The sequence below is a fragment of the Dermochelys coriacea genome, chromosome 10 (assembly GCF_009764565.3).
Source record: "Dermochelys coriacea isolate rDerCor1 chromosome 10, rDerCor1.pri.v4, whole genome shotgun sequence".
Classification (NCBI taxonomy): Eukaryota; Metazoa; Chordata; order Testudines; family Dermochelyidae; genus Dermochelys; species Dermochelys coriacea.
This window is the reverse complement of record NC_050077.1, coordinates 30470644-30487087: the sequence shown is the minus strand read 5'-3', so window position 1 is coordinate 30487087 and position 16444 is coordinate 30470644. Positions and strand designations below refer to the sequence as shown.

Sequence of the window (16444 nt, the reverse complement as noted above, 5' to 3'; positions counted from 1 at the left end):
GGAGCAGGGTTGGGTGTAAAATAAATTTTTAGTGCTCTTAGCCTTGCGGAGTAGAGTCAGCAGAGCTCCAGCAAAGTGAGCAGAACTCTGTACCAGGTTTCAATCACTTACACCTGTGTAAGTTTCTTAACAGCAGTGGGATTGCACAAGTGGCACTCGGGCATTATTAAGATCACATCCCTGTGGGTATCACTAAGGGCAGCATTTGGCCTGCAGAACCTGTACTACCCAGGAGGATCCGTGAGGTGGGAAAAACCCAGCTTGCCTTTCAGCTCCCAGACTGAGATTGTAGGAAAAGCTTTTCCACTTGTAAACTGAACGCACAGGATCAGGAAATCCATGATGCAATAAACATGGAACCCCACAGGCGCTCCCTTTAGTATCCTTTTTTCATAGCAGAGCTGCATGGTAAGGTAGAAATTCCGAAGCTCTAACCTGAAAGTGAAATTGGCCTGAAATTCGCCTTTTCCAGTAGCTGCAAAGGTCAGGGCAACATACTAATGATCAGCTGCATGCCTTTCTTGCCGGTAAACTTGACCAACAAGCAATTTGTGTTTTTTTTTTTTTCCAAAGATATAGGTACAACATTAACATGCATATTTCTTATATTAAAAAATAAATGTAAGTGTTGGGTGAAAGGTCGCTTTTGATTCTGAAATTTGGGTTCCTTTAAGGCATTAGATCAAAAGGCAGGCATCAATTTAAAAAGGAAAAATAAACTGATTTAAACCACCGCATTTTTATTTTGTACTATAAATAGAATTTCCCCATATTTCCCATTCCCTTACACAAATAAATGATACATATAGCTGAATGTAACGTTAGTAAAATATCGGTATGAGTGGCTTTTAACCATGAGGTAAGCACGACCGTTCAGAAGGCACCTCCGCATTAGGTTACAGTAGCATACTTTACTACATATATTGACATCTCTTTACATGTTTCTGGTGATGTCATATGAAAATACCTCCTTTTAATCTAGGAATTACTGTATCAAATTACAATTCTTTTTGTTCCCTCCTTTGGCATTAGAGGCACTGAGGTGACAGAAGTCCGTCTGAAACAGCTTTGATTAGATGTGAGTATCATGACTATGAATTAAGATGTAAATTTCATTTTTTTTTGTGCACTTAGCTGCCTTTCTCAGATGAAGATACCATCATTCATTCCACTGTATATAATAGTAGTGTCTCTCTAGATTTTCATACAGGTGGGTGGCTTACCAGGCTTCTTCTTCTATTCTGGGTGGTCTTGACCTTTTGTCTCTTTCCAGTGGCTCTTTATACAGCTTTGCGATACCCTCTAGAGAGAAGTGAGATATGCATTCTCCTTTCAGTTGCTAAATTCGAGAGCACATGTTAAACAACTTCAGACGTGAAGATGATTTTGTTTGTTTTCAGTTGGCGTGAGTAACTAGGTAAGGTTGTAATGGGGAAGAAAGGTTAATGTAATGTTGACAAATGCATTTTCCACCTCTGGCGTGGCAGTGCTCTTATGCAATGGATGATGCAGCAAGCAGCATGACTTCATGGCAGCCTCATGTTGGACCGTGCAAAGGCTATAGCATTTCGGAAGACGTAAAGGATTTGCAGCAATCTGGACTTGTAACAAGTGGTGCAGCTCTGAGCAAGCTGCTGTAAAAAAAGTTTCAGTGTAGAGTTGAGGGAACATTGTAACTACTTCTTCCCAGACACAAGTACCGCCAGCTCCTGGATGGACATTTCCTTGTTCAGGTAACGATCGTACTGAGCCATGGTTAACTTTCCGCTCTTTAAGGCATCCTCAATGGAGAATTCTTTGCCAGACTTCCTGTCGAGGATCACGGAGGACTCCCCACTAGGTCCCTTTATTGAGATCTCTTCCCAGTCGCATTCCTGGCCCTTCAGCTTGACGAACAAGCTCCATTCGATGAGGCCAAGTTTGTGAGCTTCCTCTGGAGACATCTCCTTCCCAGTGTCGGGGTCTATGACCACAATGGAGCGCCGCAAGTGGTTCTCTCTCTGTTCTCTCTTGATGGCCACTGTCTTGAGGCGGTTCTGAAGTTGCTTAATCTCTGCATCTTTTTCGCTGGATAACTTCTTGAGATCTTCCAGCTCTCTCTCCAAAGTCTGGAATCTGGAGTCCAGATTTACCCTGCTGTCAATCTGGGTCATGTTTCGTAAATCCTGAGCTTCCGTTGCTGTGAGCTCAATCTCGGACTGTAACCTCCTTGTTTCCAGCAGAAGATTCTGCTTTTCTAGGCGGAGCTTGTGGTTTTCCTCCCTCAAGAAATCTAGCTCCTTGGAGGATTTGGAATTGTTGAACTCCACCTCAGATAGTTTGGCCTCGAGGCGGTTGACATCTGCATCCAGCTCCCTCTTATGCCGACTCTCCTCCTCCAGGTTGCTCTTCAGCTTTTGAATCTCATATTCGGTGTTCCCTTTATCTACTTGGATGCTCTCTGAAAAGACTACTTTCTCCTTAACCTCCATCTTCTCCAGCATGAGGAGCTTCTTCCTCAGGGCTTCCAGCTCAGCCTGCAGGACTTGCCTTCGGTGCTTCTCTTCCTCCAACTCCAGCTTGAGGAGAGAGTGTTCTTTCTCTTGCTGCGGGTCTTGCTGGAGGATCACTTTCTGTTTCACAGTTACTCTCTCTGTTGTCTCCTTCTCCTGCTGTTCCAGCTCGTTCAGCCTGACCTTCAGCCTCTGCACCTGAAATTCAGCCTCTCTGCGGGCCTGCCTCTCTTTCTCGAGCTCCTCCAACTGGCGCTCCAGCTCAGATCTCCTCCGTTGCAGCTTGCGCAGCTCTTCCCGCAGAGAGTCTATCTGCTTTAGCTCACTCTCAATGCTCTGAGAGAAGGAGTTGATCTCTGCTTTCAAGGCAGGATCTTGCTCAAACTTCACCACTTCCTGCTGGACTACTTTCTCCTTCACTTGTGACAGTTCCTCCTCTTTCTGTCTGATCCTCTCTTCCTGGAGCAGCCTCTCCCTCTCCAAGTCAATCTGCTTCTTTTGTTCCTCTGCTAGCTGAGCTCTCAGGGACTCTGCTTCCTCCCTGGTCTTGGGGTCTTCCCGGTACTGCAGTATCTCTTGGACGACTTCCTTCATCTGCACTTGAGGTTTGGTGTCTTTCAAGGTCTGAATCTCTTGCTTTAGCTGGTAGATCTCCAGATCAGCTCTCTCAATCGCTCGGGTCCTGTCTACAATTTCTTCCCGGAGTCTCTGCAGTTCCTTCTTGGTCTCAGGATCAGTCTTATACTTAATGACCTCCTTGATAATTTCTTTTACCTCCACCTGTCCGCTTCTGTTCCTCAGGTAAGCCAGCTCATTCTGGCAGCTCTTCAGCTGCTCTTCCCCACCTCGGTATCTCCTCTCCTGCTCCACCAGCTCCAGACGAAAGTTGGCTACTTCATTTTCAGCCTTGGGATCTGGGCGCACTATCTCACGTACTTTTTCTTGGACAACTACCTTAGCATTCTCCTCCTCCAGGACCTGGATCTTTCTGAGCAGCTCAGCCTTCTTCCTCTCGTTGGAACGGCCCTTGGACTTCTCGTCTTCATACTGGCGTCGGAGCTCATTCACCTCCCTCTCTGATGCCAGATCTTTCTCCACCTTCAGCACCTCCTTGACTGTGATCTTGCCCTCTGCAATGGCTCGCTCCTTCTCTAACCGTTTCATCTTGTCCTGCAGGTAGCTGAGCTCCTCCTCTTGCTTCTGCCTCAGGGTGCTCTCCCTTTCCTTATTCTCCTGCAGCATCTGGAACTCTGCCTCCAGCTGAGGGTCATTCTGCAGCTTCACCACCTCCTTCTCAGTAACCTTCTCCTCCTCTTTGTTCTTCTCATCAGACAGCGCAGTGATCTGGTGGCGCAGGAGCGTGACCTCATTTTCTCTGGTTCCTTCCTGCCTCTTGAGGTCCTCCAGCTCTTCTTTCAATTTCAGGATTTCATCCGCTTGTACCTTGTCCTGCTCAATACGCAGGACCTCCTTAACGATGTACTCCTGGCCCCCTTCCCTCCTCTCATGCTCTAGGGCTCGCAGCTTCAGATTTAGGGCCTCCAGCTCATCCTGTAGCACCTGGTTCTTGCGTTGCTCTTCTGCCAGGCTTTGCTGCATTTTGTGGCAGCTCTCATCTAGCTGAGGGTCAGGCACTTTCTTCAGCAGTTCCTTCTTCAGCACAGTTTCCTGGGGCTTCTGTTTCTGTAGATGGAGGATGTCGTTCTGGATGGTTTTGATCTCCCCCTCTAGCTGCTGTCGACGTTGACTCTCGTCATCCAGCTCTTTCATTATTTTCCAGACTTCCTCCTGCGGCCTCTCGGACTTGCTAGTCTGGACAGACTCCTGCATCACTTGTACCTCTGGCTGCTGTCAGTGAAATAAAGAGTGCATGGTAAGGACAACCTTTCTCATTAGCAATCACTAGTTGGTGTACCTATCTTCGGCATCAAAATGGTAAAACTACTGTGGGATAACTTCAAACTCTAGTGGAGAGGTCCATTGGAAATGATTGAATATTGCATATTAGCAAGTACATGTCCCTCCATCAAACTAGTGCATGGGTTCTTAACCACGGGTCATGACCACCCCATCCTTCTCATACTACTCCATGGAAAATGTGTCTGGCTATGTGGGAAGGGGATCTATGGGTGGTGCTCATATGAAAAAAGTTGAAAACCATTCAACTAGTGCATCCTAAGACTTCCTCACACCAAATCGGGAGTGTGATGAAGTCATTGGGTGGGCTCAAATTGGGTTCCTTCTGGGTGGTGAGTTCCAGGATGTGACACATTAGCTAGATCTATTTCTAGTTGATGTACAACTATGTGCAATTCTGTTTATTAAATATTCTTGTAGAATAAAATTGCGTAGCATAAAGTTAATCTACTTTAATGTATGCATAAACCTCCAAAATCCTTCACTGTGGTGCAGATGTGACCATCATCCAGCAGCTGTGATTTTTTTTTTTAAGAGGCACAGTGCATGTTTTAGAAGGTCAAGCTCCTAGTTTCATCTTTAGCTAAATCAATTCCTGCTATTCATCAGTTACCTGCCTCAGGAGATTCTGGGCAAATTCCAGGTTCTGCAGCCTCTGTTTATTGACAGCATTAACTTCTGTGAATTTAGCAGCCAGAATTGCTTCCTGTGAAACAGAAAGGCATTCAGAGAAGGAAGTGGAACCAGAGCTGTTAATCAAGACTTTCTGAATAGAAACAAAACAAATGGTGACATGCAGGACAGGTAGGAAAGTATGGCAGGGCAACTGGGTTTTTTTCAAACCCTTCCCTCTTACTGTGATCTTATTGTGTTGTGGGTTCTGTTCGAGAGGTTCCATGCACAGAAATAGAGGTTACTTACCTGTAACTGAAAGTTCTTTGAGATGTGTATTCCATACATGGGATACGCAAGCACACGATGGGTCTGAGTGTAGAATTTCTTGGAAGCAATGTCTGTTGGCCTGCATATGCTCCGTAGCTCTTCTTGTGCTCCCAACTGAGGGCATAATGTGCGGTGTGGGCTGTTGCCTCTCCAGTTTCCTATTCTTACGACAGAGTAATGAATTCACGGGTGGATGAGTAGTGGAATACATATTGGGGCCACGCATCTCAAAAGAACCTCCAGTTACAGGTAAGTAACCACCATTTCTTCTAAGCGTGATGGTCCCTTTGTGTATTCTACATGTGGGAGATTAACAAGCAGTAGTCAAACAGGTGGTGGGTGTGAGGATGCAGAAATGATAACTGACTGTAGTACTGCTGTCCCCATAGCCATATCTGCAGTTAATGACTGTTCCAGGGCATAATGTCTCGGGAAGGTATGCAAAGAGCTCCAAATAGCTAGCCTACATATCTCTAGTATGAGTATGTCTCTCAGAGATGCAGCTGAAGTAGCTTATCCCCTGGTGGAATGAGCCTTTAACCCTTCAGGGGAGAGGAGAGGGAAGGGGAATACAATCTGACATCTATTTTGAATTATCCTTTGTTACCAACTAGCTGGTAAGTCTCTGCCCAATATAGGTTGACCTCTTGATCACTTTGCTGTGGAGATAAATATAGTTTAGATATCTTTCTAACCTCCTTTGTTCTTTGCAGATAAAAGGCAAAAGCCCTCCGAAGATCCAGAGCATGCAATCTTCTCTTCAGAGGCATGTGATTTAGGAAAAAAATACAGATAAGTGGATGACCTGACTCATAAACTACCTTGGGTATTAATCTAGGGTGGGAGCATAGAGAGACCTTTCCTTTGTAGAAGCTAGTATACTGTGGGCCCGCCATAAGCTCTCTCAGTTCGCTGACTCTTCTGGCTGACATTATAGCTATCAGAAATGCCACCGTCATGGACAGATGAGTCACAGAGCATGTGGACAGTGGCTCAAAGGGAATCTTGGTGAGAAACGATAGAACAAAATTGAGGTTCCAGGGAGATGCAAATTTCTCCACTGGTGGAAAGGATCTGAAAATCCCCTTCAGAAATCTAGATGTGATGTGGGTGTGAAGATCGTATGGTTATCCATTGGAGGACGGAAAGCGCTGACTGCAAATGTAATACCTGAAGACTTAAGGGTAAGTAGATACTCTAAGATGCAGCAACTCCTGATTTGGGTGTGCAAATTTGCCCCCGTGTTGCATTAAAACGGGTCAGCAACCTTTCAGAAGCGATGTGCCAAGTCTTCATTTATTCACTCTAATTTAAGGTTTCGCGTGCCAGTAATACATTTTAACATTTTTAGAAGGTCTCTCTCTATAATATGGAACTAAACTATTGTTGCATGTAAAGTAAATAAGGTTTTTAAAATGTTTAAGAAGCTTAATTTAAAATTAAATTAAAATGCAGATTTTATCAGTGTAGTGTGATCCTTGCCCTTGCTTCTCCTTGCTGAGTTTTCCAATGTCTGGCATGTATTTGGATAGTTTAAGCTGCACACAGGCTTCTGAGTGATCAGTTGTTAACCGGCTCCGAGAGGGACAGAGGACAGATTTCGTGTGTGAAAATACCTGTTCACACAGGTATGTGGATCCAAATGCTGAAAGCATTGTAAATGCAGTTTTCTTCAAACAGTTAAATTTCACTGGCAGGGACGTCCAGCGGGTCAGAATAGAGGCCCCATGATCTCTCTCGGTAGCTTTAAGTGCACTCTGCAGATCTCCAAACTTTGATACCCACAATTCTGAGCTTTTTAACTGAATGAGCTGCATTTCGAAATCTTCAACACCCATCTTCTGAAATACAGACAAATCCAAGTCGCTTTTGTTGAACTTCTCAGGTTTAATTAGAAAAGAAAGCACTGGGCCAAATTGCTGAAAATCTTGAAATCTGTCAGAAAATTCTGATTCCAGTTCTTGCATGTACATTCCAATCTCATCGACACTGACAGTGCAACGTGTTGATAGCTCTTTTATGTGTTGGAAGTAGAAGAAAGTCGAAGTTCGAATATCCCGAGGAAAAAACTTCTAGTTTTACAACAAATGCCTTTCCAGTTTCATAAAGATCCAGAACCGTTTGCCCTGCACCCTGGAGATGGAGGTTGAGTTCATTTAGATGAGCGGTGATATCAGTTAGAAACATGAGCTTACACAGCCATTATTCATCATCCAGTTCAGGGTAGTTTTGTCCTTTTTCCGACAAAAACGCCTTGATAGCATCAAAACAGTTTACAAAGCGCACCAAAACCTTGCCACGACTTAGCCACCTAATGTTGCTTTAAGTGAAATGAACGGACATCTAACTTTGCTTTCTTAGGAGCTGACATTTTGTCAAATGTACCCCTCAACTTACAGTAGGGGAAAAAATCATGACAGATGGCATGCACAATGCCAAATGCAATGTGCTGTTCCACATGACGTGATCGTGATTAAGCAGCAAATCAGGGCTTTATCCACAAAGGAATTGGAAGGAAAGCATAGCCTAGGCCACCCTTCCTTGACATCAGGAGGACATCTCCCAGTGAGTCTTTGCCCAGGACTGCTCTGGAGCAGTACTGAGGAAGCTTCCAAAAGGTCCCAAGCTGGCATTCCCCATTGAGCGAAGATGTCGCTGAGAACCAAATCATGAATCTCCTATTAGTGGTTTTCAGGAAAGTGTCTTCTCAGACAGTCCACTAGGGAATTTTGCACCCTGGGTAAGTATGATGAAGCTGCTGATAACCATTGTAAGTTATGTACATTCTGGTCTCCCAAGGGGTCCAGATGCCTTGTGCCATGGGATGGTCCATGTGCACACCCCAACCCAAGAGGGGGACATCGGTAATGGTGGGTGCCTCGGGTGTTGGTCTGAGGAAAGGGGCACCTAGCTGAACCTTTTCTGGTTTTGTCCATCAGACAAGAGAGTCCTAATTCTTGGGCAGAATTGTGACCTTGTCATTTATGATGCCGTTCTCTGGGGGGTACACTGAGAGAAGCAAGGCCGTAGGCATTCTAGATGTAGCTTGTTGAATGGCATCACGTGTGCATGAAAGCCATGTGGCAAAGGAGGGAAAGGCAAGTTCTGAGTGACATCCTGGGTATGAGAGTGACGTGGTTATGAAAGTGCTCAAATGTTTTGAGAAGTAGATAGACTCGACCTCGGTACAAGTGTAACGTGTTGCCCCTATGATGTCTATGCTCCTTGTGGTGCTGAGCAGAACACGGGTTGCCCTGTGGACCTCCTTGTAGGAGTTGCCTCTGAGAAGCCAGTCATCAAGGTACGGGAAGACGGTAAATCCTTCTCTTCTCATCCAAGCAGCCACAACTGGAAAAACCTTTTGTAAACACGCTGGATGTTGTGGCCAGACTGAAGGGGAGGACTCTGAATTGGTAATGGTCTTGGTTGAAGAGGAACCTGAAGAACCTCCTATGGGCTGGCTGGATATCCATATGAAAATACGGATCTTTCATGTTGAGGGCTGCGAACAATGTCCTGGAATATAGGACCTAATAGGAGCAGTGAACTTGCTGGGGGGAAGGAAAGATGTACATCTCCCTGGAAGACCTCTCCAACCATCCTGGAGTATGAGGAGAGTCCATTCCTGGAGCCTCTCTAGTCACCCTTTGGGGCCACATTGCTATCTGAGTTCCTGAAGTGGACGGAAGCACTACGAGCTATCTATACCTCATCTTCACCACTGGAGCAAGTGCTGGAACTATAGGATTCATACCCTTGCATGCAGCCTCCTTCTTGTCAAGAAGATTCAGTTGGAACTGAGACCTTAGTACCCATGCACATTGGCTCTTTCGACTCTGATGGGGTCAGGGAGGGATCCCTTCTTTTTAGGACTGGCTTATTAAGGACAAGTCCTCTATGTCTGTCTATGAGAGTGCCCCTTACTTTCCTGTAAAGCCTTTTCTTTAGGCTTATCAGACTTAGCCTCTGTTCCCAAGCTTGTGCTCAGGGAGGCACTGCCTGCTGAGAGGAGTGAAGGTGAGGAGTGTCTGATCCACATCTGATTGGGGCTTCATTGCCTTCTCCAGGAGGTGTTTTCTGAGTCTGTTCCCGATCCTCATGAGTTCTGGGGAGAAGAGCGAGGCAGATGCTGCACTTGTCAGAAATATGAGCCTCAGCCAGACAGTAGAGGCAGCACTGATGTTTGTCATTCACAGAAGAGGAAGGAGGGCAGGAAACAGTTTTTGAATCCTGGGACCTGGGCATAATCAGCCTGCACTGCCCTTTATGTCCTTGGTTGGAAGCATGAGAGCTACAGCACCTGTGTGGGCCAGTGGACAGCCATTGCGTATTCCACATGTGGAGTACCAAGAGGGGCCATCACTCAAAGAAGAACAATAGTTTCCCTTTCTGCAATCTGCTCTACCAAACATGTGTAACAGGTAGGACAACTGGGGACTCATGTGGGCAACTTCAGTTACATGGTGCAATATACGACGAAGGATGAGCTAAGAAAGCCAAACGGTGGGTTATACAGGTATAAAGTAGCTTGAAAACTTGCATGGTCTTTGCATAATATCTATAGCATACACCAAGAATTTTAGCCCCTAAAACCTGTCGTTCCAGCTGAAAGTCTTGTTAGGGGGAAGATTTCATTGGAACAAAGTGCAGGCTCAGGTACCTTTTTCTCACCCTTCCCAAAAATCTTTGGGATGCTAGATAATTGATCCACTAATGGTGCTGAAGAATTCCCAACCCTGAATGAGGCTGAGGTCACAGAAGTGAAAATCATGTCTTACAATCACTGATGGCTCCTCAAAGCCACATCCTGGCCTTAGCTTCTCTCAACCCCATCACGGCTTTACCTCTTCTTTCACTTTGGCAGCTGGAGACTGGAGTCTGGGTCTCTTGTTCATGTAGCCATTCCGTCCATTTTCCAGGTCGAGAATGGATCGTAACTTCTCCGCTTCCAGTTCATAGTCCTGTAGGAGAGTGGTGATAGAGAGGTGAGGATGCAGGTCCTCCTGACCTATGCACCTCACCGCTTGTGAATGGACCCAAACTTTCACCTGTCCGTACACCAACCCTTTGTCATCTTTTAAGTAGCTAATTTAGAATGATGGGATCTACTGCAACAGCAGTGAGACCTTTCTATCTCTTTGGGAATTCCAGTTCAGGCATTGCCTGTCGTGTCTATCCTGCTAATGCACCTTTGTGGTTGTACTGCGACTTTCATATGAAGTGCTTTAAAACCACTTATTTTCAAGAGGGAGAATTGACCCCTTTACATACAGGGAAACTGAGACAGACATGTTAACTGACAGGACAAAGGCTACAGAGGGAGTTGCTGTGAGAGCAGGGATTGGAACTAAGCTGTCCTTACCTCCCCCATCCTTTTGCTCCGTCACTGGGCCGCAGTGGTTTGCTTTTGGCAGCCATTGCTATCTTCTCCCCTATTTGGGTTTGGGAAGGAATTTCCCCCTGGGTCAGACAGGCAGACACCCTGGGGAGGTGGGAGTTCACCTTCCTCTGCTGCCTGGGGCATGGGTCACTTGCAGATTTAAAGCAGCGTAAATGGTGGATTCTCATTAACTTTGAAGTCTTAAAACCATGATTTGAGGCCTTCAGTAACTCAGCCAGAAGGGGTCTATTTCATGAGTGGGTGGGGGAGGTTCTGCGGCCTGCAGCGTGCAGGAGTTCAGACTAGATCATGATGGTCCCTTCTGACTTTAAAGTCTGAGTCTATTGAAAACGCCTCTGGTGACAGAATCACACTCCTTACCTTCACTGCCTGCTGGTACCACTGGGCATCAGCAGAGACTTTCTGTACCTCCTGCTCCTTTTGTGCAATATCACCCAGCAGCGTCTATAAACAGACAAACAGCACAGGAAAAGCATGGACCAAGCACTATGGCATTTTAGAAGGCTCCACTTAAAGCTACACCTAGGGGGGATGGTCTGAATTCTTTTGTTTCCTCAATTCTCTGAACATGATTTGAATGGGTGCAGCTGCCTCTCACCTATTTTCTGGCTCATTGGAGGGATCTCCTCCCAGTGGGACATGTCCCCCCCAGGGTAGTAGTCATGGGCAAAGTGCAGTAGCACTGAATAATTCTGTATTAAGGACAGCACTAGTTCTCAGATTGAGGTGCACTTCCAGTGCCCTACCTCTGTATTAGCTAAGCAGGAACACTTCATCAAACGAACAAGGACATATTTACCCCCACTCTATCCTTAACCCCTGTTGTAGCAATTGCTGGCTCTCCCCATGCAGCAGTCCTGATCAATGTTGGTGACTCTGAATATGAAGTGTGGGGAAGATGTTGAGAGGCTCCCCGCAGTATGTGGCTCAGAGGAGAAGGAATTACCATTTGGTTCTTCAGCTTCGTTTCCACTTGTTCGATGTTGTCCGTCTCCTGTGGCTCATAATTCGGAATGTTACAAAGAAACTGGTTGACTTCATTGTAGCCGGAGCGATAGGTAGAATAGGATGATTTTGCTTTCTGCAGGGTCTGAGATCTGCAAGGGGGATATGAGATGTAATACTTCCCAAGCTAGTACAGTTTCTGGAAATGTCTCTGGTCCCACCCCTCCCACAGACACAAACTTGGGGCCTGAGTTTTCCCCCAGGAAGAGTCGTCTTCTGCAGGATCCTACATAGTATTTCCTAGGAGGTCTTTTCTTCAGGTCATGTTAAAACATGCCGTGGTTTTATACTCCTTCCTCTGCTTGCAGGTCTAGGTCAGGGCGGAGGGTTGTGAAATTCAGCTGTGCTGTATATAACAAAGCAATCTATACACGGCCCATATTTCACCGGTCTATTATGGACCCCAAGCACCAACAGTTTGTCAAATGACACTATGATTAGCTCGGAGGATGCGGTGGAATCCACGGTGACATTGGAATATAACTATCGATGGTCATGGCAGCGTACAATGAGCCAGCCCAAAAAATGTCTGTGTCCTGAGAATCTTAGAATCCAAAGATGTGCATGCAATAGAGCACAGACCCGACTAAGTCAAAGCAAGCAGTGGGGTGGGGCCAGCATAGGCAGTGTCATTGCCTAGTTGGGTATTAAGGGAATCATTGGGTGGTGGAGTATGTGGCAAGCAAGTGCTTGGAAATTGTCAGGGGTCTGGCACAGTGTGAAGGCGGCTGGGTAGTGGAGAGTGGGTGAAAGAGGAAGGGAGTGAGAGTGGAGTGTAGGTAAAGGAAGCAGGAGGTGGGTAAGGACAAATACGTGCAAAGCTTTGAAGGGGCTTGATCTTGATGTGGAAAGGAAATGAAGGCCAGTGAAGGGAGGACACATAGTCAGAGGCAGGAGGGAGAGGCTGTGCTGGAGGGGAATTCATTCATCCTTCCTTCAGCCCTTGTGGAGAAACTGGTCAATCTTATAACAACTCAAGTGCTCTCGTAGTGGAGACTGAAGTGCCAAAGGCCACCCAGATCTGCTCAGCCTACCCATGCTGAAGAACCATCCATGCCTCCTTCCCTAGACCTGTAATGCCAAACTCCCATCAGCCCTAGATGCATCCATGTTGATCACCCATCCCTGTATCCCTAGGGACTATATTGCAATTCCTCCAGATTTGATTCCATTCCTGTCAGTTGTGTTCTGTTGTAAAAATCCATGTGCTAGGAGACAAGGGACTCCCTCTCCTAACCTGTATCTCCAGTGCTCAGCCAACAGCCTGTCCTGGAGCCTCACCTGTGGTCAATTTGCTTGCTGAGGTTGTTGAAGCGCTGGTTGAGTTTGTGGAGCTCAGCTTCCTGGCGTTCGAGGTCAGGGCAGTGCTCCTGAAAGCGGCTGGCAAGGGTACTGGAGCACATCTTTGTTTTTTGCAAATTCTGCTCTGCCTCATTAAGCAGAGACTTCTTGGACTGCAGTTCCACGCCCATGGCCTGGAATGGGAGTAGGAGAATGATAGGATTGTTAGATCCTAGGCTTTCACCAAGTATCTCTCTGACATAGCTTAGCTGCGGTTCTAGCTTTAAAGAGAGACGTTCGCTGGTCACTCATGAGTGTTCCTTGCATTCCTACTTCTCTAACCCTTTCACTCCTAAATTCTTTGCTACCCCATCCAATTGCACCCAGATCATGACTCGTAGGGTGAGGGGCATGGCAAATATTACTTCAGCTGTTGTGGTTAAACCAGTTAGGAAAGGCTTGGCTCAGTCCAAAATTTTGTCGGTATGCAGGATCCTTCTTTTGATCTAAGTGATGGACTGCTGCCCAGCCCTGCAAAGACCATGGATGCAAGAAGGAAGAGTGCTCGGCCTGCTTCCAGTGAAATGGATGTGGTGCTCTGCATCAGAATGCCCTTCTGTTCCAGCAGCACCCAGCATCGGCATTGCGAGCGATGTTAGAGGATGGCCAGGCTTGTGCTAATGCTACAGATGGTGCTGTGTCCTGGCTGTGGAAGGGTGACACTCAGGCCTGGGGATTCTAGACAAAGGCTAGGAGCCATCCAGTAGATCTGTTGGGGAGGAAACCACTTCTCTTATCCTGACTTCTCCCTTTTCTTAATTTTTAAGGTAACAGTGTTTGTGAAAAGTGCTGAAGATTTAAGTCCTTCGTCCCTGTCACTGCAATAGCTTTTGCATGCTTACCTGCATCCTGTTCCTGAGAGACACCTCTAGAGGCTGTCAGGCACCGGCCCATTGAGTTCTTTGCATTGAGCTTACCCACAAGGATGCAGATTGGGATAGGTGACTTTTCTGATGGATGCCCATTGACTAGGACCCAGAGGTTGCTACTCAGCTGTGTGGTCCCTGAGCAATTCTGTCATCCAAATTCCAGTGGTAGCCTTATAGTCAAGTCAGTAGTGCCTGCCAGGCATTAGAATTTTGGCTTGGTGAGTTGGGGCGCTCATTTAAGGGATGCACATTGGTGCCTATCCCCGTGCATGAGCACCTTGTGCTGAGAATCCCTTGTGCTCCAATGAAGTCTGTACAGAGACCACCCACTGTCAAGCAACCTCCTGTCTCAGGACTGCAGACACATTGATGAAAATGGAACGAGTCCAAGTCTTCTCCACCTTTGTTGAAGATCATCTCCACTAACCTATTGGTGTTTTGGTTGGTCCCTTGAGCAGACGCCTGGGCCAGGTTTTCTAGTGTGTGTCTGTTTATTGAGCATGTCAGTAGGTTAGAGAACCGGCTGAAGAAACCACTTACCAAGAGCTCCTCTTTCTTGTGATCTAGGGCCTGCAATTCCTCTGGCACAGTATCCTCCGTCACCAGCTTGTTTTCATATGCAGACAGCAGGTCTCTGCCTTGCTGAAGGCTCTTCTCAAGACAATTGGCCACATCCACCCTGTAAATACAAGAAGAATGTTACTGCATTCCTCTGCCACCACTGAAAAGTCTGGATTAAGCCCAGCGGGAGCTATAACATACTTTTCCTGGGCAGCACCAAGCAGTTGGACCACTTGGTCGTACTTCTTTTTGGTGTCCTCTACCTTGTTCCTCAACAAGGTGGCATTGCCAGTGTTGGGCACTGTGTCAATAAAAGCCTCACACTCCTGGATCTTCTTTGCTTTTTCAGGCTCGATGCAGTGAACCTCATTGCAGATGTTCTGCAATGAGAAGAAAGTCCTTTACAGAGAATGAACAGGGCTCTAGCGACTGGATGACGAACAAGGCAGCAGCTCCTGGCTGCCTTGGGCCGGCAGGGAGGTTTGCACTGAGGCAGGCCCCCTGTTCCAGATATGTTTTTGTGCCAGGTGGGTCTCAGCCTGTTGAGACAAGGTGGTGATTCTTGAGGGCACTGAGGATTAAACAGCAGCATAGTTGCTCCAGGATGGCATTTCTTTGTAGGATCATGCCATTGTGATGCAGGGATGAAACTACAAACTGTGTTAAGGGTTTTGGACCCAAGCATCCAATATTCCCTCATCCACCCTATTTTAACGTTCAAGACTGTGTCCCCTACCTCTATCCCATTCATATTCTTTCTGTACACTGAGGCCCATAACGAATAGCCCCTAGCTATGTTATGGCCATTTTATCTTACTAGGTGTTTCCTTTCTGACTGCATCACGGTGGGAAGAGAGATCTGAATTTCCTGCAAAGACAGTGGCAGGGGTCTCATCACTCAGAGCAAGAAGCTTGGCTTGCTTTGTATGTTCAAGGAATCTGCCAGGGCTATTAATGGAAAAGGAGAAGCCATCTAATTGCATGCAAGCAATGATGCTTTTGGGACTTGGTGCATGAGGAGCAATTGCATCTAAGAATAGTGACATTTTGGTACCTTTCCTTTTCTTTCCTAATACAGGGGAGAGGGGTTTTATAGAGTTAGGCTTGTAGCTGTGCATTGGCAGCCATGAGGTTGGTAGCTGAATAAAGAGACATTCAAATGATCCCTTTATAATCGTAGAGCGATTCTCTAGCTGGCTTTTCTGCTGTGGTGTTTCCTGTGCCAAGGTTGCTTTCATGGCTCTTACTACAGTAATTAGCCTATGAAGTGGGCAAATGACCTTCCCTATTTTCTTCTCCATGTCTGTTACCTTAAGGTCCTTTGAGCGCTCAGCACTGTCCTGCACTGCCCGGCTGTGCTCCAGTGGGGGGCGTAGGTTTGCTGTTATTGCCTTCTCCTGCTTGTCTAGGTCGCTGTTCACTTTCTCCAGTCCCGCTAGCAGTTGGCGCACCTGCATGGATGCAGCATCTAGATAACCAGAGGATGTTGAGTTAGAGGCCATAGGAAGTAGGGGCAAGGTTAGACCGAGGGAGAGGGGGAGGGAGGGAGGGAGCTGGGTGAAAACCAAAACCCCAGCTCCTACTACCGCAATCCTGCCCCCAACCCTTGGACCTTGGGGCTATTAGAAATCTGCATCTTAGCTTGGTGGCTCCAGTCAGTTTCTTGATGCTGCTCCATGGCCAGCATGAAAAAAGCCATTGCAGGAGGTGCTTCACTATGCACAGCTGGGGCTCATGATACAACTGAGGCACAGAGACTGACTGACCTGCCTGACTCCCTGTTCCAGCAACGCCATCCTATTATTTCCGTGAGAAGAAAATAAGATGGGCCCTTGTGGTGGCTGTGGCAGCTACTTTATCCCATTTTACCTTTGAAGAGAACAGAAGTGCTGGGAGCTGTCAGATGTCCATATAGC

At 46.7% G+C, this 16444-nt stretch overlaps 1 protein-coding gene across 1 annotated transcript in view; it reads right to left on the bottom strand.

Annotated features, from left to right (window-relative positions):
- Positions 1-720: 720 nt before the first annotated feature.
- PPL (periplakin) overlaps positions 721-16444 on the bottom strand; it is a 60998-nt gene continuing 45274 nt past the window's right edge. Inside the window, exons 14-22 of the mRNA XM_038419464.2 lie at positions 15839-15996; positions 14730-14908; positions 14508-14646; positions 13039-13232; positions 11699-11849; positions 11113-11196; positions 10196-10312; positions 5023-5115; positions 721-4340 (exon numbers count right to left, since the gene is read on the bottom strand). Of these exons, the coding sequence (XP_038275392.1) occupies positions 1677-4340; positions 5023-5115; positions 10196-10312; positions 11113-11196; positions 11699-11849; positions 13039-13232; positions 14508-14646; positions 14730-14908; positions 15839-15996 (3779 nt within the window). The 3' untranslated portion in view covers positions 721-1676. The remainder of the gene's footprint in view (positions 4341-5022; positions 5116-10195; positions 10313-11112; positions 11197-11698; positions 11850-13038; positions 13233-14507; positions 14647-14729; positions 14909-15838; positions 15997-16444) is intronic.